At 42.1% G+C, this 27,953-nt stretch overlaps 1 protein-coding gene across 1 annotated transcript; it reads left to right on the top strand.

Annotated features, from left to right (window-relative positions):
• Window positions 1–4,135: 4,135 nt before the first annotated feature.
• Window positions 4,136–27,938, top strand: LOC143029070 (uncharacterized). The gene is made up of 19 exons (XM_076191418.1): window positions 4,136–4,275; window positions 5,510–5,704; window positions 7,836–7,949; window positions 8,118–8,345; window positions 9,445–9,526; window positions 10,779–10,874; window positions 11,200–11,253; window positions 11,416–11,454; window positions 11,543–11,563; window positions 11,706–11,732; window positions 16,868–16,906; window positions 17,314–17,396; window positions 18,046–18,135; window positions 20,178–20,273; window positions 20,354–20,474; window positions 22,066–22,235; window positions 23,747–23,911; window positions 23,988–24,051; window positions 24,583–27,938. Exons 2-19 carry the CDS (start codon window positions 5,516–5,518, stop codon window positions 27,900–27,902), a joined length of 4,998 nt encoding a protein of 1,665 aa, XP_076047533.1. The 5' UTR covers window positions 4,136–4,275; window positions 5,510–5,515; the 3' UTR covers window positions 27,903–27,938.
• Window positions 27,939–27,953: the final 15 nt, after the last annotated feature.

Here is a 27,953-nt window from a genome sequence, read left to right on the forward strand (position 1 = left end):
AACCTAACTTAACCTAATTTCACTTAACCTAACCTAACTTCACCTAACCTAACCTAAATTTACCTAACCTAACTTAACCATAGATATACCATATGGTGAAGAAGAATTGCCTATGTACTTTTCAATGCTCTTTACATTGTATAACTTCTAAAACTACATAATAATACAATATGTTTCCTATGATTTTACTTAATATAATAGAAATACACCTCTTAACGCAAAAAAGAAATTAAAATGTTCTGCTACGAGTACCAGATAATGTAGACATTTGAATGATTGAATGATTATTTGAAGATATTATTCCATTCATTACTGACGCAGCTGAGATGAATCTCAATTAAATTGGTGTCCCCCGAGGTCCCCTGAGCGACAATGCAGCCTCTGTACCTCACCATACTGGCTTAAACCTGCTTGGTATGTTGGTATGTATGGTGAGAATTACGTGTGACACTTTCTTGGTATGTCGGAATGTCTGTGGTTGTGAATGAAGTCTGAAATAAGTGTAATTAGCTCGATCATATTAATGAGGCGCTAGCACATATATGCGACGCTGACCTACCGACCCCCTAATGTCCGCCGTAGTGGAAAGGGGTTGGGAAACCATTAAAGTACATTTTGCACTTACCGGGAATATAACCCGGATCCTCCGTGTTCAGAGGCAGGAACATTACCCACTGCTCCAGACAAGCTAACTTAGTATCTATAAAAGAGTCAATATTGTTGTCAGTAATTTCCTACGATTGATTATTTAAATCAATGTCCTTAAAATCAAATCTCCTAAAATTAGAAAATAAAAAAAATTAAATTCATTACCCTACTATCTGTCACAGTATTAATACCAAAGAATACCCATTTGAAACAAAATATATTAAAGTCATACCCTAATATTCTCTCTATTTTTCTTTTTCTTTGATAAATCATCCTCTTTAAAATTGAGGGGTAACTATTTTTTTTAACCTGAGTATCGTAAAAATATTATTATTAAAATTATATTGAAATATTGTAGAACTAATGAATAATTTACCAATATATATTTGGTAATTTAGTTTACCCAACCTAAAAAAATAAAAAAAAAACAAGGAATCAGAACCACGTATCTTAAAGTCAGAGCGACCTGGATATTGACATCACAGAGAAGCACAATGCATATCATTTTCCAATACATTACTACACTCATTACAGACTATTTCAGTTAAATTTTAAGGCGATTTTTTTTTCCTGCAATCAGACAATTCTGATCAAGAGTGGAAAATGGGGCAATTTACCAAAGTAAATATGAATGGATCAGAAGAGTCAAAGAATCATTTCTATTGTAGAAATGATTCTTATTATAGATTCTTATTATAGAAATGATTATAGAAATGATTATGTGTATAGCATACACAGTTGTAAGTACGAGTCGGTAAAATGAGGACTTCAAGAACATTTGGTATTTATCAAAAAAGCATTGTAATATGTGTTATTTATTTCAAGTTACTTTTTAATACACGAGAAGATGTAATAAACACACACACACACACACACACACACACACACACAACTTGGTGGCGCGGTTGGTAGATCACTGGGATGGGAAGTATGGTGGTGCTCGCAGTACCTGGTTCGAATCCTCCCCAGGGCCGAAATTATTTCGGTATCGCTGTACTTCGGGTCGTTACTCTGACTCTCGTGGGCGGGGAGTTGGGGGGGGTGCAAGGTCATAGAATTACCCATTGATCGGTCATACGAGCTCTGAGCTCTCTTCCGGGAGGGAAATAGCTGTCGATCACGAGTCCAACACGTGATCCAAAGACCAAGTTAATACACACACACACACACACACGCATATATATATATATATATATATATATATATATATATATTGTATATGTATACATACATATACTGTATATTTATATATATATATATATATAGATATATATATACACACACTCTGGAAACAAAGAATGGGAACAAAGTCACGGAACCATAGAGAAGGGGATCAAATCTGCGGAACCATAGAAAATGGGAACAAACCCGTGTAACCATACAAAAATGCTAACAAACATGAAGAACCACAGGGAACGGGAATAAACATGCAGAAACATAAGGAATGGGACCAAAATCTCGTAATTATAGAAAATGGGAACAAACCCGGGGAACCATACAAAATGGGAACAAACACGACAACCCATAGACCATCGCCTCACCTCCAGTTTCCAAAAATTACGCATTGACGTTGCAGATGCCAACCGCATTTCCACCCCTCATCTTACATCTTCTCTGACCTCGCACAGAGAGAGGAGAATTTCATCTATCGATGGGTCAATAACTGGTGCATTAATCATATGGTTTCTACTGAATTTGCACGCTGCTTGCCTCAACCTATTGTCTATAATAGGTCCCAAATAACAATTATTTTGGAATTATAAATTAATAATCATAAATAAATTATTAATAATTTGATAACTAATCTAATAACTATTGCGACCCTCAACCTACTAGAGAAGGTCCTGCGTCATGGACGTCAGTAAGAATCGTCTCCCCTGGAGGTGCAGCCCCGTAGGGCTGGCACTTGATCACCGGACTGGGTGTGATATCTCTATCGACATGAACTATCTTAACCCATTTTGCCTGTTTGTCCCAAGTAGACCTTATGACGTCCAGATGACGTTTACAAGTTCAGCTAAATCAAATCACCCGGTAATAGACACAACTTGATATAACGGCCACATGCTATCATAAACTTTGGGGTATAATGACCATTAAGACTTTGCTATAACCTACAACAAGCCTCAGTGGCGAGGCCGGACATTGTAACACTCGCCTTATCAATCATAGACATAAAAGTTAGATTAAGAAAATACAAATTGCCCACATATATGGTCAGGATATTCATTTTATTTCTCTGTTTATTTAATTGTTTGTTGATGTATCTACTTTTTATTCGTTTGTTTATTTTTACATTTTGGTGACCCAGCCCATCAAATAAACTAAGAAAGTGGCGCCATTGTTTTGAACGAGTAAATTGTCGTCTACCAAGTATGACGTCACATTTCGACTTACAAAGGATTACAAAGGCGGAGCACGCCGACAGGAAACCCTTTGGTCCATATCTAGGTCGGGTGCGAAAAAAAAAATCATAATAATAATAAAATAATAAACAAAAACCATAATAATGTAAATAACAAACAAAATACATAAATAAATGCATAGGCATAGTCAAATAATAAACAAACAGACAAAAGTGAATAATAATAAATTGACACATAACTAATAATAAATGAAAATCAGACAGACAAATGATAACAAAACAAAAACAAATAATACAAAATTAATTATAATCATTACAGCATATTGCTTAGGTGTTTATCTAAATGATTCTTAAAGCTTCGAACTGAACTACATTGCACTACCTGTGCAGGAAGTTTATTCCATTCATTAACTACACGGTTGGCAAAGTTGTTTCTACCTACTTCCAAATTGAAACTATTTCCGGACAGTTTGAGACCATTGTTTCTTGTCTGATTCTCATTCAAATCTTTTGATATTTGGAACTTTCTTTGTATATGGGATTAAGATCCATAATGTAACTTCGTCTTAATTCATCGTAAACATCCCTAAGCAGGCTCATAACCATGGGGGGGTGGGGGGTTAGCCCCCAAAAAATCAGTACCCCCCAAATTCTCAAGCTCGTTTATTTGTTTTTGTCAGTCGTTTATGATATAGCCTACATTGATTGTCAGAATAAAGTTGCAAGTTAGTTTCCAGTTCGATGCAAACTAATTGGATTCGGTGATATTCTTTACTGCAAACGTATGTCCTTGATTTAGTATCTTGCAAATTGGCGCTACCTACGCGTGTTTGTATTGCATGACCCGTATATGATGCCCAAACGCACAGTCGGCCTTGGCGGAGATCATAATAAGTTAGTGTCTGATGGTTCAGCATCGGTCTCACAACACCGCTGTGTTGCTATTTCCTTATTTGCTATACAATATTAGTAATTCTTATTACGTTCATAAGTTCTGGCTACGGGCCTATCCCTAATTATTTCTTGTGAACTGAAATTCAAGAAACTGCGTCATACAAGTTTCGAAACCCTGTGAATGTTTCGGTTCCGATTCGAAACGTCGTCGTAGAAGTTTCGTGACGTTGAGCCTCGAAATCGAAAAGCAGCGCAGTCGTTGGCGAGGTGTCACCAAGAAAGAACCAAATCACATCGAAGTAGAGGGAACCGGCAGCCTTGCACCAGCCCACCTCCCTAAAGACACTTTTTCAAACGACGGCCAACTGGTATGTATAGTAATCGCCAGCCTATGCGAGAAGCGTTCAAGAACTCTCTCTGCGTTCGAGAATTCTCGTTACTGTCTGCGTTTGAGAAGGTTCCAAAATATGAATACTTGATTTGATGTACATTTTGAAAGCTATTACGGTATTGGTTTTGATATTTGAAGATATTCGTGTGGCATTTTTAGTGAAAACTGGATTTCGTTTTACGTATTTCGGTAGTTCCCATACGTTATGTTCCCGTGCGTATGTTGTAGCAGATTTTGTGTAATGGGGGCGGCGATCTGAACAATGTAATCAAACTCGACCGGTCTTTTCGCTCGTACCAATGTAAGCCTTAGTCTCCTGCAATCTCCTTCAAGGCTTCATCGGATTAATAAAATATCTTGAAGGCAGGGATAAGTGAAGTGTTTCGATGGCATTGAATACATTATCTGCATGGAATTTAGATTGTAGAGAATATTTCTGGTTCAAAGTTTGGTTGTGAGACCGACCGGTACACAAACTAGAATGAATTTACTTCTGATTTGTCTCTTGTCATTTCAGGTTGTATTTTTAACACCATTGCCCAATCGGTTTTATTAATTTCGTTTTTTACTCGTGCCACATGTTCAATGCAGTAGTTCCAAAGTATCGAAAGGACAAGATGGGAAAATTCTGACGGTACAAATTCTAAAACTTTAATGTAATTCGCAAACGTGTCTATTCTGACTTAGACTATCACTGAGCGGTATTTACCTAAACTAAAATTAATGTAAAGTTGGAATCCACTCGAGTAGGATTTTGGATAGTTTGTACAGACATGTTGAAATTTGCTAGTTAAGATTATCATTGTTGCTGGTGATACGGACCCAGATTAATTTAGCGCCAGGACAAATTTGTATTGCTAGTTTTGTTGCATATTGGCCTAGTGATACACGGCTATTATCCCCACCAAATGTTAATTATTCGTATGTCCCGATGTATGGGTAATGCTCTGACGTTTCCCACCCCACACCCCCAACAGAGCTTGGTTACCGGAGTGTAGCTTATGAAGTTTAGTCAAAACTCTAGTAACTTTATCTTTTAACCAAATGGAAATTAAATAAATACAATGTATTTATCAAATGCTTCCTCCCACAGCCCGACCCAACAGAGCTTGGTTACCGGAATGTAGCTTATGAAGTTTAGTCAAAACTCTAGTAACTTTAGTTTAATCAAATACAAATTAAATAAATGTTTATCAAATGCTTCCCCCCAGACAATCATGCGGGAGGTGATGGTAGTGGTCACAGGACTATGGGTGCCCATCGTCCTGTTGATGTCCAGCTACACAGAAGCTAAAAAGATGCTGTATGCCTGCCCAGTTCCCTCGTCCTGCATCCCTAGGGACACGTGCGAGAAGGGAGATGTTGCATGGGATCCAAAAACAAATGTAGAAAAACTTGACATAACGGTAAGTGTGACGCTTGCTTCTCATTAGATTGTCAACTACCTGTTCGTTTTTGTAAGGACTTGGATTACATTATTTTTGGTAATTTCGTTGTGAACACCACGATATAGCATTAGAAAATTAAATATTTAACTTAGTAAATATAATACATGGACATAGTATGATTTTCTTGGCGGAAATAACTTCACTACAAGCAAATCTAACGAAGCAGCTGGGAAACGGTACGGACGCCATGCTGTCGTCTGTCGAGTCTCTATCATACCATGGTTTTCACCTTGGTCTTTGGATCACGTGTTGGACTCGTGAGCGACAGCCATTTCCCTCCCGGAAGAACTCGGAGCTCGTCTATGACCAATCAATGTAATGCTGTCCTTACACGCGCGCACACCCAACTCCCCGCCCACGCGAGTTGGAGTAACGACTCGATACTGAAATTATTTCAGCCCTGGGCGGGATTCGAACCCAGATCTCCGTAGTGGCAGCCGGGAACTCTATTAACTGCGCCACGAGTGTTCTCCAATTCCAGGTGACGATAAGCGCTGTTTAGACAAAAAGGCTCCCCTGAACTTTGAGAGAACACGGGGTTCTGTCGTCTTTTAATAATAATCAGGCCGTCAGCATCCGTGACGACGATGACGATGACCCCGATGATTTTTAGAACATGAGGTACCGAATTACTAAATATAGGCTATGTTGGTTACATTAGGTTAGAATAGACTAATTTATCCTTTCATTTCTTCGACATTGGCATCTATCTAAACAAACATGGCGTATCATTCAACCGCCGCGACTTCGTTCATTAGATAATCTGTTTTAGCAACTTATTGATTTCGGCCAAGAAAATCTCGTGTTGATGGAATTACAATAATTTTCTATTGCTATAACGCGTAGGTATACACAACCATAAAAATGCCTTTTTCCCCGAATCTCCAAATGCCAGTTTCAAGCGTCGTATTTGGAAGTAGAATGAAAAGAGTATAAATCTACACCAGTATTAGACGTTGAAAATTCTTGTGGAAGCTTAGAATACTGTAACCGAAGGTTCGGGAAAAAGTCCCCACCGGGGGAAAAAAAACTAGGGAGAAAGCCACCGGCTAAAGACCCATATAGGGAATTTTCTGGCGATGGAAAAAGCCACACCTTGCAAATACCCAGGCGGGGAAAAAGGCCCAATCAAAACTATTTTTGATAACTAGGTTTGAGTAAGTGAACTTGGTGCAAAATTTGTAGACTAGATAATTTAGAATGTACAAAGCACTAAAATTGATTTAGATTGGAAGTCAAAATAGAAATGCAAAAATGTTGTGAAATGGTACATTTATTATTTAATGGAGTTTGTGTACTTGGGCAAATACAAAACTAGTCTATGAAACCAACTAGTTTAAACCTTTGAACATAATAGGGTTAACTAAATGTACTATATCATAACTTTTTGTATTGTCTTGCTCAATAAAGTTGTTAAACTTTTACTTAATTTGGGATTTTCTGCATATTGGAACTTTACTTTTTTTTTGGGGGGGGGGAATCCATAGGCGAATTACTTCTGGGTAGTCACTCGAGTTTGACTAACTTCATTCCAGTGTGAAGCGGACTTAAGAATAATTTATCGTGGTGAACTTTGGATGTGGGAGGTGTTGGTAGAATGGTAGTAGTAAGGTTGAGGCGTGAAGTGTGGGTAAGGTATATCCTCTTGGCTGGATAAAATCTTTATGAAATTACCCAATAACTGGATTGGCATTCCTCAATTTCCCAAGTTAACTTGATCTTGTAAAAGTTCAGACAATTGGTCTGACTGGGTATAGAAAGTTAAACGTCTCATCTTTGAGTGTAATATTAATCAAATGCATAAATCCAGTAACTTCTTGAAGTATGGATGAGATGTATCCTCTTGGGTAAAATCTTTATAGCAAGAAATGACCCAATAACTGGATTGGAATTTTCAAATTTCCCAAGTTCACTTGTTCTTGTAACAATGTTCAGACAATTGATCTGACTGGGTATAGAAAGTTAAACGTCATATTTATCTTTCAGTGTAATATTAATTGGAAATGTATAAATCCAGTTACTTGAAAAATTAATAATCAAACATTGCTTGGAAAATTCAGGGAGTTTAATCTTCCTATTTGCCCCATAGGTGTTGTGCGGGCGGACTCCAATTACAGAGAAATTGGATCTCCTGTGTTGCAGAACCCCAAATGGCTTAAAAGAACCTTTCACACCTTCCTTTAAGAACTGGCACTATGGTAAGGTAAGTTGTAAGAGGACAAGGAAAGTGAAGATGTACCTAAAAGGTCTTGGTAATGGTCCTTGGTCTTGCAAGGTGCAAGTAATGAAATGCAATGCTAGTCTACTTCACCTGATCCACTATTGCAGATTGCAGGGATGTGAATTTAGTACAAACTTGTTTCATTTCCAGGAGAAAGGGGAGAAAGCGCTTCTAGTTGTCCCATACCCTAAACACGAGGATGAAGATTTGACCAAAGCCATCACAAGTCGTAATGCAGAGGATGTGGAGGATGCCCAGGAAGCAACAGGTGTTGATAAAGAAAGTATCTGCCCCAAAAGAAGTTCATGTGTACCCTTTTATGCATGTACTGGAAATGAACACATTGCAAACCCAGAACTCTCTGAAAACTCCAAAAGGGTAAGTGGATTTTATCCTGGGATACTTTCATGCGTGTCATCTGCCATGTGACGTGAGGAAATGTGCCTTAGTCTTTTTCCCCAAATTTCCACTCCCAATTCTAAAATCACAACTGGGCAAACCTTTCTTCCAAAGGGAAAGTTTAATCACTAGCTGCCATTTGGCATTAATAGAAACTTTTCGGCACAAATCTAATTCTCAACTTCCACTCCCATCACCCCCAATCTGTACTAATGGAAATTCTCTAAACATGAATCCTAACTAGCCTTGGCATATACACTAGTATCGAAACTAGTTTCCGTTACTTGGTACTAAAATGTTGTTAGGTGTAAACCGGGCATTACCAGCACACCTACGCAATATAGCAATAGAAAATTGAATTAATTTTGAACTATAATACATCAATGCAATATACATTTTTCTTTGAAATCAACAAAAAGTTGCTAAAAGCAATACACAAATGTAGCCGCTTTGACTGCTTGACTCGAACTGTTTTGGAAAATGCGGAGGTCAAAGAAATTGCAGTATAAATTCGTCTATTCTAACAACCTAACGTGCACTTAGTAGTGATACCTGTAATTCTAGAGGTCATTAGGGTCTTCGTGTTCGACCACCGAATGTCAAAACAAATATGGTGTTTTAAGGAATCGCTGAGAGTTCGTTTGTGTAGCTTTTAGCAAAGATTTACACAAAGCAAAGATTTACACAAAGTAAAACTTAGTCATCCAGGAGGTGCTCAGATGAGAGGAAGGGTGGGAGGGGTGTGGAGTGTATTTAGGGATGAAATGGGTGGGAGTGTTTTTATGCCTTTCCTTTTGTGGCTACCTCCCTTGGAAGGGGGAAAAAGCCTTGGTATATGTATGTATGTATGTAAAACTTAATCACGTTGATGTTTTGTAATTAAGTCAATATTTAATTTTATGCTATATCGTGTAGGTGTGCACTTCTAAAAATGTCGATCCCTGTAATAGCCAGATTCTAAATTTATATCCATTTGTTCAAAACTGCTAAATTGTTCCCCTATGCTAGTTCTATAATGCTGAATAGCACCATTTTACATAAATCTATGCTCTCGGTTATAACTCTTCTCTTGTAATAGGCCCAGTGTGGAGAAGGTAAAGTCTGTTGTTTGGACAGCAACTTGATCCAGACGGCAAATACTGCAGACCACTACAACACACGTACGTAACATGCTGGACCAGTTGTAAATAAGGAATATTGGTTTAGTGTTTGTTTAATTAATATTTTATGTATAGTTAAATCTGTCGGATAGATCAGTTGCCTCCAGATCTAAGACTAAACCAGAAACCAACCCCCATCCCTGGAAGATGGACTCTGACCATAGGTTCAATCCACAAGTTGATGTGGTTTTTGTCTGCAAAATGCAATATGTTGTGCAATTGTCTCGTAGTGGTTACATCTGGGCCAGAATAGTTTCCCTGGGTTGAATTCTGGGAAAACATGAAGTGAAGTCTTCAAATAGACAAGTGGTATGCTTGGGTATGTAATTTTAAACTAGAAAATACTGGGGTTGTTGCATTTAGTAAACAGCTTACGATGGGTGTTTAGGTTTGGGATCTTGTATTGAACTACTTCCATCACTTGTCCAGTGGGTAGGATTTTGGTTGACCCAAGTTTCATTGGAGATGAATGCAAACACTGCCAGGTATTGTACCTACGGCACTGTACAGAGCAAAATATAAAGGAGTTGGAAAGGAAGAACAAATGTTTGAAGTTGGAGATTGTATGTAGTGTTTGGGCTAAGAGCACTGTATGGGGAAGAAACATTGAACATAAGAGGAAGAGAGGAGTTTGAATGTTTGAGATGAAATGCCTGAGAAGTATGATGGGGGTTACTAGCCTGGATGGAATAAGAAATGAGAACAGGGGTGAAAAGGGAATTGGGAGATTGGGTTGTTGGGGTGGTTTGGATATATGGAAAGAACAAGTGAAGATTAGTAAAGTGTGGAAGGAAGAGGTAGGGAGTGAATGTGAGGGGACAACCTAGGATGAGATGGATGGATGTGGTAAAAGGGGCATTTGGAAAGAGGGAAATGTCTGAAGGACAGTAGACGCTGCTTCTGACCCAGGGCCATGGACAAGATGCAGGGATGACCCGTCATCGAGGAGGTGCCAAAATAAGAGGGTAGATTAAGGGAGTGGAGTATGTAGGGGATGGAATGGGTGGGAGTGGTTTCTATGCTTATTTTGGGGCTACTCCCCGTGGAAGGGGGAAGAAAGCCTTTGGTATATAAATTTAATTTTCTAATGCTATACCGCCTAAGTGTGTACTTCTAAAGAGCACAGTAACTGTCCCAAAGTGCCAAGATGGAAGTTTCCTCCAACTTCTCCATGTAAGGATGGAAATGCCAGATAAATGGGTCCCTAACTGTTCTTTAGTTGATTTTCTAATGAAACTTTTACTTGTTGCAGTGTATAATTTGGATGTCCGGCCCCCAAACAACCCAAATGTGTCCAATTATAGCAAAAGTTTCGTTCGAGCATCTACCCGCAAATATGGCAATACAAGTTAGTTTTATGCTTTTGGAAAGTACCTTGTGCTCGCTAGCATTTTTCTAGTTCTCGTACCCTAACTTGCGTTCCTTAAATTTAACTTTTTCCCTCTCCCCTTGTTCACACGTTCTACTTTCTCTCTAGATTTATTTCTGTTTCCTCCTGTCCTTCAACCATTTTGTCCTCTCATCTTGCCCATAGCTTCGCTTCCTGTCCCTTGTTTTATCTTCTCATCTTGCCCATAGCTTCGCTTCCTGTCCCTCATTTTGTACCTCTTGACGTAACCCAATTACCACGAGCAAATTGTTTATCATTTCTAACTTGAAACTCACTTTTTCAGATCATTCAGAAAATGAAGAATCAGACGGAGATATACTTGGGAGACGCACAAGAGGTAAATAACCTTCTACAAGGTCTGCCAAAACTAGTCATGGCACTGGTCACCTTGTCCCATGAAATGTTCTATTCTAAATACTAGTCCCAAAGATATTTACTGCGTACAACATGCACGCAATACCCCAACTATGGGTAGTAAATTGTGGTTTGGTTTTTCCAGATGTTGGAACAGGATTTCCCTTGCTGCCTGATAGACCAGGTTAGTAGTAGGAAGCTTGAATGGGTAGTATAGAATTGAAGTGCTGATAATCCTGGAATTTGTATTAACTTTTGTTTCTTTTTTCCAGATATTCGCCTTCAGCCACTCGGTTAGTGTAACCTTGCTTAATGCAGTTACTGCAGATCCATTTTTATTCAGATGCTGAACTAAACTTTAATTTGGCCTGAAAAAATTAAGGTAGTACAGGACTTTATGACCATATGATTAATTCTAGTTATTTGTCTTTGTAGAAGATCCAGTATACATTGAACCATCAGGTTAGTAAAACTTTAAAACTACAATGCAGGGTTGTCACAGGTCTTTACTCGTTTAAGGAAAATTTCAGATGCTAGGAATGCTTTAGATTTATCTTTCATGATTACATTGTTAAGGCCTTCTTAACTTAGTATTAACCACCTGAATTTTGGTAACCTTTTATGAACTTCATATAGTGGACACTATTAGGTCAAACACCACCAGAGGCGCCACCGTAGATGACGAGCACAATAGCACGTCATTTTATGCGCACGCCATTCAAACGGCCAAATTTACATACCACGGGAAATTTGATTAATAAAAATGTGCGAGTGTATTCACTATGATCATAGTAAATTTCAAACATTCACATCAGTTGCATGTCGGTCAATAAAAACATAAGATAAACATGTTGGCCTGCATTCGGCAGTAAATCTAAAATTGGTATGTTTCAACGTAAAAAATGAGCTAACAAATTTAGGGTTTTGGCAACTGACCATTATAAACAAACTAGTATCGCAGATTATTAATACCAAAACAAAGGCAGCGTGTTACGGTAGAGCTGAGAAATCGGTGGTTTTAGTTTTATTTTTCTAGTCGGATTATCGGATAACATCAAACGCATAGCGACACTTCAACCGCTGATATAGATGTGTACTCGTACTCTAACCTACTGTAAGTTATTATAATCCAGTTATATCTTGCTATTGAACATTGTGAATAACTGTACTTGCTGATGTCATTCTTGGGGCCGTATAGTGAAGTTTGGCATAAAGGATGCAAACTTCCTGAAAGATTGCAATCGGCTAAATATCAGCCATGTGAACAATGGTACTGTCCACGAGATGTTGAAACTTCATGAAGAAACACCGAATTCCTTGGAAAGCTGTTTACTGTGCACTCAGCCATCAAATGCCAAGTCTGAGTGAAATAACCGTGGTTAACCTCAGGCAATCATTCCACAGGGTGTATGAGCAGAGAAAAAGGAAGCGTGGTGAGGACCGGACAAAATTTTTATCACAATTGTATTGCCCACCCCAGAAATCTGCATCTGCATCTCTGGCTACAACTGAGGCTGTGCATAGTGCAAGTACCTCTGATGCAGATCGGATTCCTCAAATAACTGCAGATTTCAATAGTGTAGCAGAAAAGGAAGCATTAGGGAAATTAGCTGTAGTGTAGGGAACTGAGCAACCTTAAACAGGAGCTAGTGAGAATATAGACCTGTCTCGTAAGCTGAATGAATGCAGGGAAGAAGTAATAGCTCTAAGGCAACTACACCCTAGTCGAGCAAGACAGGCCTTGAAAAGGAAAGATTCATCAGCAGCATCGTGGAAGGGAAAGTATGCTGTGATGAAGAAACTCGAGGAAAATGCAGAAAAGAGGGCTTTAAAACTTCAGCAAACCCAGGACAAGCTGAGGCGTCTAAGGGAAGCAAAGAGAAAACTGAAGACGAGAAACAGTCTGACAAGGGAGAAGAAGTCCTGAAGATTGGAAAACTTGTCAGCAATGGAAAAAAAACTTATTGACAAACAAGAGAATAAGAAGTTGAACAGACTGCTGAAATGTAGAGGAGGAATTGCTCAAAGGAAGAAAAGACTTCTGAAATTCAAGGTAATCTGAGGAATCTCATCAAGCAAGGGCATGCTTACTCAGCAAAGATCAGACGCGCATGTTACATTCTGCAGAATTATGGAGTGGCCCAAAAAAAATGTCAAAAGCATTGCGTGCACTTTACCATGTCCTGACTGGTGACATCCTACCCGGTCCGCTGCCTAAGGAGATGAAGTGCCTCGCTCGGCAACAGGCGCGGGAGTATTTGTCATCCACGGAAAGCAGCAGGTTAAAGTACAATGGCACCACCAAGCCACTTGGCCACCTTGTGGAAGTGGAAACAAGAGAGCATGGAGCCTTGCTGCTAGGGCTGAATAAGCAGGCTGGAGGACGAGCCGATTACATTGATACCATCACAACGACACTCCAACACACAAACTGCCAACAATATCAGCAATACCATGAGTGATCGGGTCGCAGTAAAAAAGTCCATCGAGGAGAAACTTGCCCTCCATTACAAAAAGACCTTTAATAACTTAAAGTGTAATCTGCACCTATTGGACACCATCACAAAGGACCTGGATAAGGCAGTACACTCCTTTGAAGTCGGCCATCTGCCTATTGAACAACAAAAGCCCGCCAACAAGGACCTACCCTTCACCCACAGATGAGTCGTTGACCATGGCCCTGGTGAGGACTGCAAGTAAGATCTTCAACAGCACGAAGTACTCGTGTCGGCCGGAACTGGAGGCATACTTAAAGCGGGTTGTAAGAATTGATGGACCTCTGTATCCCATGTTTGTAGGCAATAGATTTCATGTATCAGTTGCAGGTAAAATTTTTCATTACCTACCACACATTATTGGTTTCTTTGATGCAGTGCACAGTCCATCCAACAGTGCAAACTGTGTTGAATGCGTTGAAGATACCAATGGTGAAGACGACCCTCCGAGCCCTTGGCCTCGTCGGCAAATTCATAGCCGCTCCTTGGCAGAGGGTGGTATCAGTTCAATCGACCATACTGGAGACCTCTAAGCCTCGACACGCCGCGTTCGAGAAGATTACACAGTGGAGCATCGACTCATCACCGCTACTTCAAGCCAGTACAGCGAGTGCGTTTCCAGGGATCAGTGTTGAGAGACCAGACTTTCTCTTCACTCGTTGCCGATCGCCAAACTGATGATTCCACGGGAAAGCTTCTTTGCCAGATGTGTGGTGCAATTGTTAGTTATGCATCGACAACTGAGCGACCACCTTCCCGGTGGGAAGTTCTGGTGTCCGAGTGATGCCTTAGTGAAGGAGGCGGCATCCTGCTCCTCTACCAATATCAGTGGGGAAAGGGCGTTCGCCATGTCTGACCGTGAGATGGTAAGGGCTCCCAGCGCAAAACTTCCGTACATTGAAGCAAAGGTGATGTTTCGGAATAATTGCACGGCAGTGGCTGGAGAGGAAGGATGAAGGCTCCATGGGGAATGTCATCGACTGAGCAAAGAAGTCTGACAGACAGCTGCGAAACGAGGAAAATGATAACGCCATCCATTACCAGCAGCAGATCCAGAGGAAGTCAGAAGAGCAACAGGACATTCAACTAAAGGAGGACCGGTCCAGGACGAAATAAGAAGTGGCTCGAGATAGCATTCCGCGACGGAGGATTGGCCACAACCTCAGACAAGGTGAATGCAGTGAAACACACAAAATCGAAAACTGCTCGTTCCCAGTCCCTAAGAGCACACATCAACATTTACCAAAAAGTTCTGCACGTCGACATCAGGAATCTGGCGCTGACAAAGCTGACTGATTCTCAGCTGGCAGACATTCTTATGGGCATTGTTGAATAGGATGTCAGTGCGGACAATAATATTTTGGAATTCCTTCGGGATCCAAGGCAAATGTTGGGAAGGCAGTTTACGCATAAGTGGAACAATGATGGAAAGGACAGGTGGTACAGTGGTGTGGTTGAATCGGCAATACACTCGGAAAGTGGATTGGAGTTTAAACTCGGTTATGAGGGTGGCACTAGTGTGGCGTACCAGACTCCAGATGAAATAATCATAGATTTGATTCGTGAAGACCTGAACTTCATTCTCTAGATGCATCTGGGTGTGAGTTGACTTATTTCTTCCCCAGTGTTATTAGAGTGAAGTAGTATGTTATCTATCATCTTTTGGGTGCGAGTTTTGTCCTCCCCAATTTTTTATATAACTTGTTTGCGCTGCCATGTGGGCGCGAGTCAACTTGTTTCCTCCCCAGTAAAAATTAGTGTAGTATGTAATGTTATCCTTTGGGTGAGAGTTGATTTGTCCTTGTAATGCAGTTTCCCAACCTTTTCGAAATGATTACCCAAAAATTCAAATTCGCAGTTATCAATTACACCATTGAACATATACCCGGTAATATCGGGACGTCACTGCAGATGGGCGGGTACATACAAATCCTGCAATGTAGTGATATATCCTGAGTGTAGTGTAGTGATATGTGTAATTAGAGTAGCCTATGGTTGCATTATTTTAACTTTTCTTTAAAATGTGTGATTTTCATGTAATTTGATCATACATTTTTAACCTCCGTAATATTACGGACCACAGCTACGATTCGTCCAGCCCGCCATCTATGATCACAGGTGGTATAGATCAAACTACTCTATTAAGTTTATTACTATTGTTATTAGTGTAATAGATTGCATATAGTAGAATTATTTCAACTATTTTTTTTTAATGTGATTTTCATGTAATTTGACGGTATTCGTAGCTGTGGTGGGTAATTTTGCAGAGGATAAAAACGTAATTCTTTGATCAAATTACATGGAAATCACACATCTTAAAGAAAATAGGTCAAATAATGCCATCATATGCTAAATTTTTATATTGTGCATTTCGGTAAAACCGGTCATTGTTTGTTTGATAGGCGATTAGTCAGACCGCACGTTTTGGCCCGATTTCCTGGGACAAAATAGGCCCGATTTAATTACCTTCAAAATGCAATATCTCGAACTAGGACTGCTAGATGGATGATTCAAAATTGCATTGTACTCGTAGCGACTTTCTGCATCCCATGAGAACTACTTCAGCTCAAATATCAGGAATTCCATTTTCATGTTGACCTAGCTAACTTAGTATTAACCACCTGAATTTTGGTAACCTTTTATGAACTTCATATAGTGGACACTACTAATTGTTGGGAAATTCATGATGGAAGTTTTTACATCTGGCCCAGATGCAATCGGACCCTCGGAACTACTGTGCCCCCACACTATCCCCAGACACTCTTTAAAGTTGCTTATGGTCCTGCCTGGTGGCTGTTGCCAGTTTCCAGTTTCCTGGAAACTGGGTCTTCTGCAAGACACCAGGGGGGAGTGAATTTGATTACTTTAAATTAGCCCAGTTCAAATACTGGAAGTATGGATGGACTAAATGTTAAGTTGAATTTTGTGGTCAATAGTGTCCTTGATAACCATACAAGGATCTTGAATGATTTGTGGCAACCCTTTCAAATACCAAACTGCAAATGTTGCTGTGTATTATATCTGTAATATAAAATTTGACATTAGTAGCTAATACTCTTTAAATTCTAATCTGAAATATTTCTTTGAACTGGACAATGCTAGAGCCTGCTACAGACAGAGGAAATGGAACAGAATCATCAGGTTTGTTAGTTACCAGTCCTAGTAGTTTCTGGAGTTTATTTGAACAAAACTTTATCCACATACCATACTTTGAAATGGTTATCAAAATGTATAAATTGGTTGTGGCCTATTAATTCAACATGCACTGTTAGTCTTGGCTGCATCTTGGTGGTATCCGTAATTAGGAATGTTAACGGAATACTGTTGGAATTTGTCTTGCAGCCCTGTTATACAGGCTATATCTCATCTGTATTTGTGTATACTCCCACTTCTTGTGGTAGTGATACCTTGACTAACTTGCAAACAAGTTGTCAAGATCCTGTGGGCAGCATGTGGATTGGGAGGAATCCCGGAAACTGGTTATTTGCCTATTAATGATTAGAACTTGAAAATACGGATCCTTGGGTAATAATTTCTCTGCTTGGTAGTGCGTGGGCGCAGCTTCATACAAGGTGGTCTTGGACTTGGTGGCACCAACGAACTCAACATTCTCCAGCGCCAAGAGAGCACGGTGAGTATGATAGCTTTAACTTGGAGCGAGTTGTTTATTTAGTTGCTTCAGGTGACAGTACTGTTGTATCCACTTGCCTAATTACCCAGTTGTTGTGGGGGTCCCTCTACATTGTTCAAAAGTAGACTGTCCTTTTATATTCTCTTCGTATCTATACAAGACTATCCTTCCAGTAACAGTCATTAACCACTTTAAGTTCAATTCTCGTGTGCAGCATTGGCTGCCATATGAATGATGCATCACACTATTTGCATAAGTCATTGCTGTATTACTTGGTCTTTTAGAGTAAATAATACACAGAATGTGGTCAAACTAGTTCAGAATCCGGAGGTAACTCGTGTACAACTACAAAAATGTATAATAAACATGCAGACGCTGGCATCCTCGTGTACCCACTTGTGCCTCATGACTCCTACGTAGGAATCATCATACCGAAATTTTTTTTTTTTTTCTTCCTTTCTTGGATGCCCTCCCTAGAAATGTAATTCCTGCCACATTGAGCTCTCCAGTTTCCCACTCAATGACTGAATTGCATTAGTAGTAATGTAATAATGCAACTTGCTGATGTGAGGGCAATCTAATTCGGTCCTTAATGGGTCAAGCTAAGATTTTCCAGAGGTTTACATCTGACTTGAACTTTTATTGGCAGTGTGGAAGGTCCAACAGAGATCTGGTTGGAATTACAAAAGAACAAGGCGCCAACAGTGTAGAGCCCTTCCAAAGCACCTATCCTTGGCACGTAAGTATTCAAACTTGAACAAGTTTATCCTCCCTTATCGTTAAGTAGGGCAGCAAAGTTTTAGACTACTTGATATACTTGATCAAAGGTAACTTGCTACATACAAAGGGCATTTTTCCCCGTACAAGGGAGGTAGCCAAAATCAAAGGCGTAAATCCACCCCACCCATTTCATCCCCATACTCCACTCCCATTCACCATCCCTGTCTGTCTTTTCTTGGCTCCTGGGTGATGAGGCATCCCTAAGTCATGCCCACTACCCTGGGTTGGAAGCAGTGCAGACAAAGACGGCACATCCACAGCAAGGCCATTTGTAACGAGATTTGCTACATAGTACTGAAATCATTTCTGCAAGTGTGTAATGCACGAGGATTGGGATTGATGTCGAAACCCAGTTTGAAAGACTGCATGTTGCAAAAGGTCTTTAGAATCTACGAACAAGTGATGAATGTGAATGCATTTGTAGTCGTGCAAAAACGATTTAATGACCTTGGTCTTGGTTGAGGAGACCTAGTTCTTGCTGTCCCTGCAGTAGCTAAAGGTCATAGGCAGGCCCTTGTTCTCCACCTGGGAGTAAACATCAAAGACGAGGATAGTGACCTTGTTCAATCCTTTGTACCCCAACACCTCAGGATTGCTAATGGACGAAATCGGCATCGACTGATGGACCTACTCGGTGCCCATTTCGTGCTGGTGTTGAGAAATGAGCAAGGATATTCTAAGTTACAAATTGGGAAAGCTTCACCCCATTGCATATCACACCATCCCAGAGTGCAAACCAAATTGGGCCAATAAGCGCTTCAGAAATCCCACGTATCTGCAGATCAAATCTCCTCGCGATGCACAGAACTATGGTCAACTCGAGCTTGAAAGCATTCCTTGTAGAATCGGCACTCCACAAGAACACAGCACAGGATCTGATCGGTTGACTTGCCATTGCTGAACCCAGACTCTAGAATTAAATCTAGAAAATGGGAACAAAGCTGTAGCAATATAGGCAAACCCAAAGCCTGACATAATCCTACAATAACCAAAGTGGTCCTGTAGAAACCTCAACCTGGTGTAGAATTTGGAACACTGGACTTTAAAGGAAGCATCTTGGAATGTCTCAAGATGCATGAGGATCCTAGTAATAGGTAGGGAGAAGGAATGAAACTAGTACTGCATAGGTTGGTATTGACATGCGAAAATTATACTTGTTTATAAACATTAGGAAACTCGCTGGCTGAGTGGGTTAGGGCGTCGTTACTTGCGGCGAAGGTCGAGGGGATGGTGGTTCGAATCCTGCCACCAGCAAAGTTGAACCAAGGGCATGGTTCATTAAATTCCACGCTACAAAGCCCTCTGTGAGGGGCACCATCCTAGCCATCCGATAGGGGGAGTTTGACGTTAAACCATCATAAACATGATCGAGAAAAGACAAGGGGCAACAGGCAGACATAAGGTACAGATTTGCAATGTAAAGGTAGGTAATTGTAAACTGTCATAACCTAGTGTAAGGGGTATATCAATGGAAAGGATTAGATGTAAAGGCTTAATATCGAGCTAAAGTATGCATTTCAAATGGTTGAAAGGTGCCTTGTTCTATGAGTGCAAAGGATAGTTTATACTATTAACATGCACTTTACTACAGTTAAAGTAGAAGTGAAAGGAACGAAAAGGGTGAATTTTCCTATGCCTGTCTACCGTACTTGCATGAAATGGTTTAAAAAACCTCACTGGGGTAGAAATTTTATTTTACAGGACATTTAAATGGCACATATCCCTTCATCCTTAAGGAGCTAAGACAAAAGATAAATGGGTGATGGTTGGGGATGGGTTCTCCTGGTTCTCCCTTAAATGGAAAAAAAAAAATTTGGTATATACAGATTTAAATGTGGCATAACTTGTATATACACTTGGAAACTGGTATGTTATAACACATTTGTAAATTCACTTTAAACCCACTATCCGAGAAATATCGGAAGTACAGGAAAACTGTATATTGGACTACGATCTGTAGTCCTCTTCAGCAGAATGTATATACTTTCTCCCCCATTGTAGGTTGCCCTGTTGGACAGAACAACAAGGGAGTACCTGTGTGGTGGGACGGTAATCACTGGAAAACACGTCCTCACCGTAGCCCATTGCCTTAAAGATGTAAGTTCTTGTATCCATTGTTCAATTTGTCAAATAAAAAAGTTATCGGATGTAAAATTTATCCTGTCTTTTTGATGTAGCGTCAGGCAGAGGATTTGAAAGTAAGAGTGGGAGATTACGATGTTACAACCAATGTTGAGAGTGCAGAGGAACAGTATCCTGCCTATGACGTTAGTGTGACTCGTTTCGCCATACATAGAGGCAAGTAAAAACTCCTTTTCAGTTTCTAACCTGGCAATAGCGTAGAATTATGTATTTGGAAACGATTACAGGATTAGATCTTGAAATTATGGTAAATTTTCTAGACTTGTTAAATTGATCGTACATGTACCAACGGTTCTCCCCCACCCGTTTCAAAGTAGGTAGAAAAAAATCATAACATCCACACCCACCCATTCTATCCCCACATACTCCACTCCCATTCACCCCATCCATCCCTCTTTTCTTGGCTTCTTGATGGGTCATCCCTGCATCTCGCCCACTCCCTTGGGTCAGAAGTAATGTAACACAGCACATCCACAGCAAAATATTCATTTAATCCGACACCTTTTCCATCCCTGCATGTGGAAAGACTGAAATCCCTGTAGGCTGCATCAAAACGTCGTTCACATGTACTTCATCACCCCCCCCCATCCCCCACCCATTCCCTTCCATGCATCACAGCATCATCCATACACAACCATTCTCCACTCGCCCCTATCTTGTCCTATCTTCCTTCTTCTAGATGTTCCCTTCTTTCCCAGTGCCCATTTTACCTCGTCCATTCATCCATCTCGTTCTTGGTTGCCCCCTCATGTTCACTTAACACCTAATCTTTCTTCACTCGTTCTTTCCATGTGTCCAAACCATCCCAATAATTTACTCTCCCAAATCCTCCATCCCCGCTCTTCTCCTCGCCTAGTTTTTCACTATCGATTCAACTAACCCCTACCATACTTCTCGGGCATTTCATTTCCAAACCATTTAAACTTTTCCTTATGTTCAATGTTTCTGCCCTATATAGTACGGTCAGCACAATTGCTCCTGCATACAATCTCCTTAGCATCCATTCCCAAATGTCTATACAGCACTGCATGGGAGCAGAAACATGGAACATAAGAGGAAGAGGATAAGTTTGAATGTGCTAGATGAAATGCCTGAAGTATGGTAGAGGTTGTTAGGTTGGATAGTACAATAGTGGGGGTGGAGAGGGAGTTGGGAGATTAAGGTTGAAAGTATTAGGATGGTTTTGGACATGTGGAAAGAACGAGTGAAAATATTAGTAAGGTGTGGAAGGCAGAGGTGGAAGAAGTGAACATGAGGGGACAACCAAGAATGGAATGGATGGATGGATGGAGTAAAAAGGCAGTAGGAAAGAGGAAAATATCTGGAGGAAGGAAGACAAGGTAGGGATGTGGAGAATGGTTGTGTATGGATTTGATGCATGGAAGATTGAAAGATCACTGATATAGTAAGATCATTTTCTGAACATTACCAATCTTCCAAATGTCGGCCTACAAGCTGAATTAATACCTGTTACTGAATAGATCTATAGTTGAACAGCTTTGTATAGTTAGAATTAAAGTAAATCTGGTACTTTTGTTAGTTGCTTCCAGGAAGATGTGCTGAATTTGAGGTTCTAGTTTCATTCCTGATAATTCGGTTCACTTGGATGCCGCAAATTTGCAGTTTTTATTTGGTTTTCACTTGATTTGATATTAATATGTATTGGTTAATACTATCATAGTAATTCGGAGCAAATTGACAAACTTGGATTAAAGTAATATTGTAGACATTTGCAATAACATTTCAGGATACGACAGTACAACTTTCTTGCACGACATCGCAATTCTGGAATTGGATTACGAGGATATCACGAGACTTCCCAATGTGAAAGCTGCATGCTTGCCAACAACTGCACCTGGTGATCACATTGAACTTTGTTTTGTTCCTGGATGGGGTCAATTCGTCTATACAGACAAGGTAAGAGGTAGATGCCACCCATGCATCTTGTACCATGTATACATCTTGTGCAAGTTTGGGTTCATAGTAGAGGCCTTAACTGGGTTTTGATGTTGTGTACATGTTCATAAGCTTGGAGTCTCTTGCAAGAAGGGCCTTTGGTATACATAGGCAAAAAATGGTTTACTAATAGGGTGGTCGATGAATGGAATAAACTTAGCAACCATGTAGTAAGCGATGAAACTATTGGTCGTTTTAAAAAACGATTAGACAACTTTATGGATGGGGATGACAGGTGGTGATGGATACGGAGCTGTCTAGTGTAGGTCTTATGGTCTCTTGCAGTCTCCTTTATTCTTGTTATATACCAAGGGCTTTCCTCCTTGCAAGGGAGGTTGCCAATGTCGGCTACAATTCCACTCCTACCCATTTCATCCCCACCTACTCCACTCCCATTCACAACCCCTCCCTTCCCAATTTTCTTGGCTGCTCCTGGATGATGGGTCATCCCAGCATCTCCATTGCCCAGTTTAGATACTGTGGGCAAATATTGGTTTGTTACTTGCATCAAATGTTTGGGGAAACTAGATGTCCTTGGGATATGATCAATGGGGTCCAGACTAAACTGAAAGAGGATTCTCTGGCATCAGTCTTGCAGAACCAAAACTAGTCATTGGTCCCTTGTCAACTGGCCTTGTGAAGGTGAAGGGAATGAAGTTGTTGTTGTTCCCCAGACTCGGTCCGAACAGTCCTCCCTCTCCAAGGAATGCCACGACCGAAAAGGGGTTTTCCCACATCCTATATGGAGTGTTGGGTTTGCGTGCGTGATTGTGTATAATGCAATCTTCCATGACATGTTCAATAGTACAAGGTGAAGTTACATCCTGGGCATTTGTCCACATATGATACATCAATGTCGTTTAAACAACACGTCACAAACATAAAATAAATGCACGTCTAGACTCGATGCACTTAAATCAAACGCTGGAACAACATTTGGACAAAACAAAATATACTACAATATACAAATAATGCATACGCTCGGGGAATTAAGTTGAATATTGTGCCTAGTGATTGAGGGGATGGGCATCTAAGGTTGCATTTACAAAAGTTAATGGGGTTTTAAAGACTGCATGGGAGACTCTTTGGATGTAAATCTTGAATGCCACTTCAGAGTACCAGTGGCAGTCCATCACAAGTTTGTATTAGTTTGAAGATGGTATGCTTGCACCACTACCCATAGGTTCAATGTTGAATTTTCGGACAAATATTTGAGGAATTTTACTTTCATAAAGATGAGTTTTGTATATCGCAAGAATATATGTAGACCAGGTTGTTCAATGTGAATTTTTTGACAAATCTTTAACAAATTTTACTTTCATAAAAATGAGTTTGGTATATAGCAAGAATATATGTAGACCAGGTTGTTAAATGTTTAATTTTCGGACAAATCTGACAAATTTTACTTTCATAAAGATGAAAGTTCAGTATATAGCAATGTAGACCAGAGTAAAGCGTTGGTCTACTTTCAGGCCAGGTCTGAAAGTTCGTTCAGCAACACTCTCAAGCACGGGTCATACTACATCTATAATCGGGAGAGATGTCAGTCAAGACTTAGAAGTAAATTTGGTCTGTCCTTCAAACTGAGGAAAGATCATTTTTGTGCCAAAGGAGAATCCTATTTCGGAACCTGCTACGTAAGTAATGGAATATTGGCATGAAATTGAAGCTTTTATTAGTAGGGTGCTGAACTAATCTATTTTCGCTTTGCAGGGTGATGGAGGTGGTGGCTTGGTGTGTGCTGAATATGGGCAGAGTGACAAGTTTATATTAACAGGTAAGATTTAAATGCAAAACTGGAATGTTTTTAAACTGTAAAAGGGAAAACAAATGGGAGTGGGATGGGTGGGATTGTGGGCATGCCTTGTCTGGCTACCTCCCATACAGGGGGAAGAATCTTTAGTGTGTAGATCCCAATGCAAATCTATACAGTACTTTGTGCATGCAGAATTCATAGGTTCCTCTGCGGGTTCTCTGGCGTTCCAGGTGGGTTCTGTGGGTTCTGTGGGTTCTCGGGCATTCCAGGTGGGTTCTGTGGGTTCTCGGGCATTCCAGGCGGGTTCTGCGGCCTCTTGGTATGTCATAACAACTGAAATTTCCTGTGGAGGCTGTTGATCAATGGGCCAGAGCTATTGAAATTTCTGGCATTTGCAAGTTTCTTTAGTAAAGTTGTAAAGATAACTAAGCTGTACAGCAGCCACATGCAAGTCTTGAGCCCTCCACTGAAAGCCACATACAGGGCTGAATAAAATGGCATGGTGGCGGCCAAAGTTAACTTCATTTAGTAACGGATTATTTTTACTTTCAGGAATAGTATCATATGGGTACGGATGCGGACAAGGTCTTCCAGACGTATTCATAGATGTGAACAAGAATCGCCCATTCATCGAGGAAGTACTTGGTGTATCATCTCAAATCTATTCCTCTGGGTCAAGTTTTGGAGTATTTGAAGGCTCTCCTGGCTTCCAGGGCTCCTCTGCCGCGGGCTTCCAGGGAGCCACAGTCTTTGGAACTCAAGGAAGTAGTTCTTCAGGCTTCCAATCTGCTACGAGCTCTGGAGTATACCAAAGTTCTGCTGGAAACTTCCAGGGGTCCTCTGCCACGGGATTCCAGGGCACGTCTGGTGCAGGATTCCAGGGCACGTCTGGTGCAGGATTCCAGGGCACGTCTGGTGCAGGATTCCAGGGCACGTCTGGTGCAGGATTCCAGGGCACGTCTGGTGCAGGATTCCAGGGCACGTCTGGTGCAGGATTCCAGGGCACGTCTGGTGCAGGATTCCAGGGCACGTCTGGTGCAGGATTCCAGGGCACGTCTGGTGCAGGATTCCAGGGCACGTCTGGTGCAGGATTCCAGGGCACGTCTGGTGCAGGATTCCAGGGTTCGTCCGCTGCAGGATACCAGGGTTCGTCCGCTGCAGGATACCAGGGTTCGTCCGCTGCAGGATACCAGGGTTCGTCCGGTGCAGGGTTCCAGGGTTCGTCCGGTGCAGGGTTCCAGGGTTCGTCCGGTGCAGGGTTCCAGGGTTCGTCCGGTGCAGGGTTCCAGGGTGCATCTGGTGCAGGATTCCAGGGTGCATCTGGTGCAGGATTCCAGGGTGCCTCTGGTGCAGGATTCCAGGGTTCATCCGCTGCAGGATTCCAGGGTTCATCCGCTGCAGGATTCCAGGGTTCATCCGCTGCAGGATACCAGGGTTCGTCCGCTGCAGGATACCAGGGTTCGTCCGCTGCAGGATACCAGGGTTCGTCCGCTGCAGGATACCAGGGTTCGTCCGCTGCAGGATACCAGGGTTCGTCCGCTGCAGGATACCAGGGTTCGTCCGCTGCAGGATACCAGGGTTCGTCCGCTGCAGGATACCAGGGTTCGTCCGCTGCAGGGTTCCAGGGTTCGTCCGCTGCAGGGTTCCAGGGTTCGTCCGCTGCAGGGTTCCAGGGTTCGTCCGCTGCAGGGTTCCAGGGTTCGTCCGCTGCAGGGTTCCAGGGTTCGTCCGGTGCAGGGTTCCAGGGTTCGTCCGGTGCAGCTCATGGAGCGTACCAAATATCCCCTGAAAACTTCCAGGGGTCCGCTGCCACGGACTTCCAGGGCATATCTGGTGCAGGATTCGTAGGTTCCTATGCCACGGACTTCCAGGGCACATCTGCTGCAGACTCCCAGGGTTCCTCTGCAGGCTTCCAGGGCTCCACGATCTCTGGAACCCAGTCTGCTACAGGCTCTGGAACATACCAAAGTTTCGCTACAAACTTCCAGGATTCCTCTGCTACGGGCTTCCAAGGCACTTCTGGTGCAGGATTCCAGGGTTCCTCTGCCACAGACTTCCAGGGCACCTCGGGTGCAGGATTCATATCTGGTGCAGGATTCGTAGGTTCCTCTGCCACAGGCTTCCAGGGCACTTCTGGTACAGGCTTCCAGGGCTCCTCTGCTGCAGGTTTCCAGGACACAGTCGCTGAAACCCAAGGAAGTAGTTCTTTGGGCTTCCAGTCTGCTACAGGCTCTGGAACGTACCAAGGCTCTGCCGCGGGCTTCCAGGGTACATCTGGTGTAGGATTCCAGGGTTCCTCTGCAGGCTTCCAGGGTACATCTGGTGTAGGATTCCAGGGTTCCTCTGCAGGCTTCCAGGGCTCCACGATCTCTGGAACCCAGTCTGCTGGAGGCTCTGGAACATACCAAAGTTTCACTACAAACTTCCAGGATTCCTCTGCTACAGGCTTCCAAGGTACTTCTGGTGCAGGATTCCAGGGTTCCTCTGCCACAGACTTCCAGGGCACCTCGGGTGCAGGATTTGTAGGTTCCTCTGACACAGGCTTCCAGGGCACTTATGGTACAGGTTTCCAGGGCTCCTCTGCTGCAGGTTTCCAGGACACAGTCTCTGAAACCCAAGGAAGTAGTTCTTTGGGCTTCCAGTCTGCTACAGGCTCTGGAACGTACCAAGGCTCTGCCGCGGGCTTCCAGGGTTCTTCTGCCGCGGGCTTCCAGGATTCTTCTGCCGCGGGCTTCCAGGGTTCTTCTGCCGCGGGCTTCCAGGACTCTTCTGCCGCGGGCTTCCAAGGCACCACGGTCACTGGAACCCATGGAAGTAGTTCTTTAGGTCTCCAGTCTGTTGCAGGCTCTGGAACGTACCAAAGCTCCGCTGGTGCAGGCTTCCAGGGCTCCGCTGGTGCAGGCTTCCAGGGCTCCGCTGGTGCAGGCTTCCAGGGCTCCGCTGGTGCAGGCTTCCAGGGCTCCGCTGGTGCAGGCTTCCAGGGCTCCGCTGGTGCAGGCTTCCAGGGCTCCGCTGGTGCAGGCTTCCAGGGCTCCGCTGGTGCAGGCTTCCAGGCTACCACGGTCTCTGACACCCATAAAAGTGGTTCTTCAGGTTGCCAGGGCACTCATGGCTCTGGATCATTCCAAAATTCCGAGAACTTCCAGGGATCCGCTGCTACAAGCTTCCAGGGTGCCTCTGGATCACAGAACAATATATACGCAGCAACCTCAACTGGAGGTGGAAATGCCCAAGAATTTGTCCTAGTCTCTGATCCTGTGAACGTAAATTCTGGGGCGGGCCAGCTTGGCTTCTCATCACCATCCAGGACTGGTGCAGCAAACTCCCAGGGAACTGCATCTGAAACGGGAGCAGCAGCCTCCCATGCTGGACTTGCAGGTTCTCAGGAAGGTCTTGTGGCAAGTGGTTTCGAGCTAGTATCTCCTCAGGCGGGTTCTGCAGGCTCTCAAGTTTTAAGTGGTGCTGGAAGCTCCCATGGAGCAAGTGGGAGTTATGGGTATGGTTCAAGTTATGGAAATGTGTATGGTTCACATGGTTCGGTGTCTAATGGCCACAGCCACTACGGTGACAATTACTACAAGGAGAAATACTCGTACTTGCTAGGCCATGATAAAGATTACTTTGGTCACAACGAGTATTATGGATACGATGAAGACGGTCGGAAGTACCACTTCAGCTATGGATACAGTGGGCATGGGCACCCCTATGGTCATGGGCATCATCATGGAAACAAATATGCAGACAACCATGCCTTCAAAACGTACGACAACACCCATTATGGCCATGACCATGGACATTTGACCTACAGACAAACGGCCACTTCGAGTGAAAAGGATGTCGAAAATACTAAGGATACAGAAACAACAGGGTAGCTGAAGTATTGTATTCATAATAAATCGTAAACTGTATTTTTTTTTTTTTTC

This window comes from Oratosquilla oratoria, chromosome 10 (assembly GCF_046742065.1).
Source record: "Oratosquilla oratoria isolate Oo_2021 chromosome 10, ASM4674206v1, whole genome shotgun sequence".
Lineage (NCBI taxonomy): Eukaryota > Metazoa > Arthropoda > Malacostraca > Stomatopoda > Squillidae > Oratosquilla > Oratosquilla oratoria.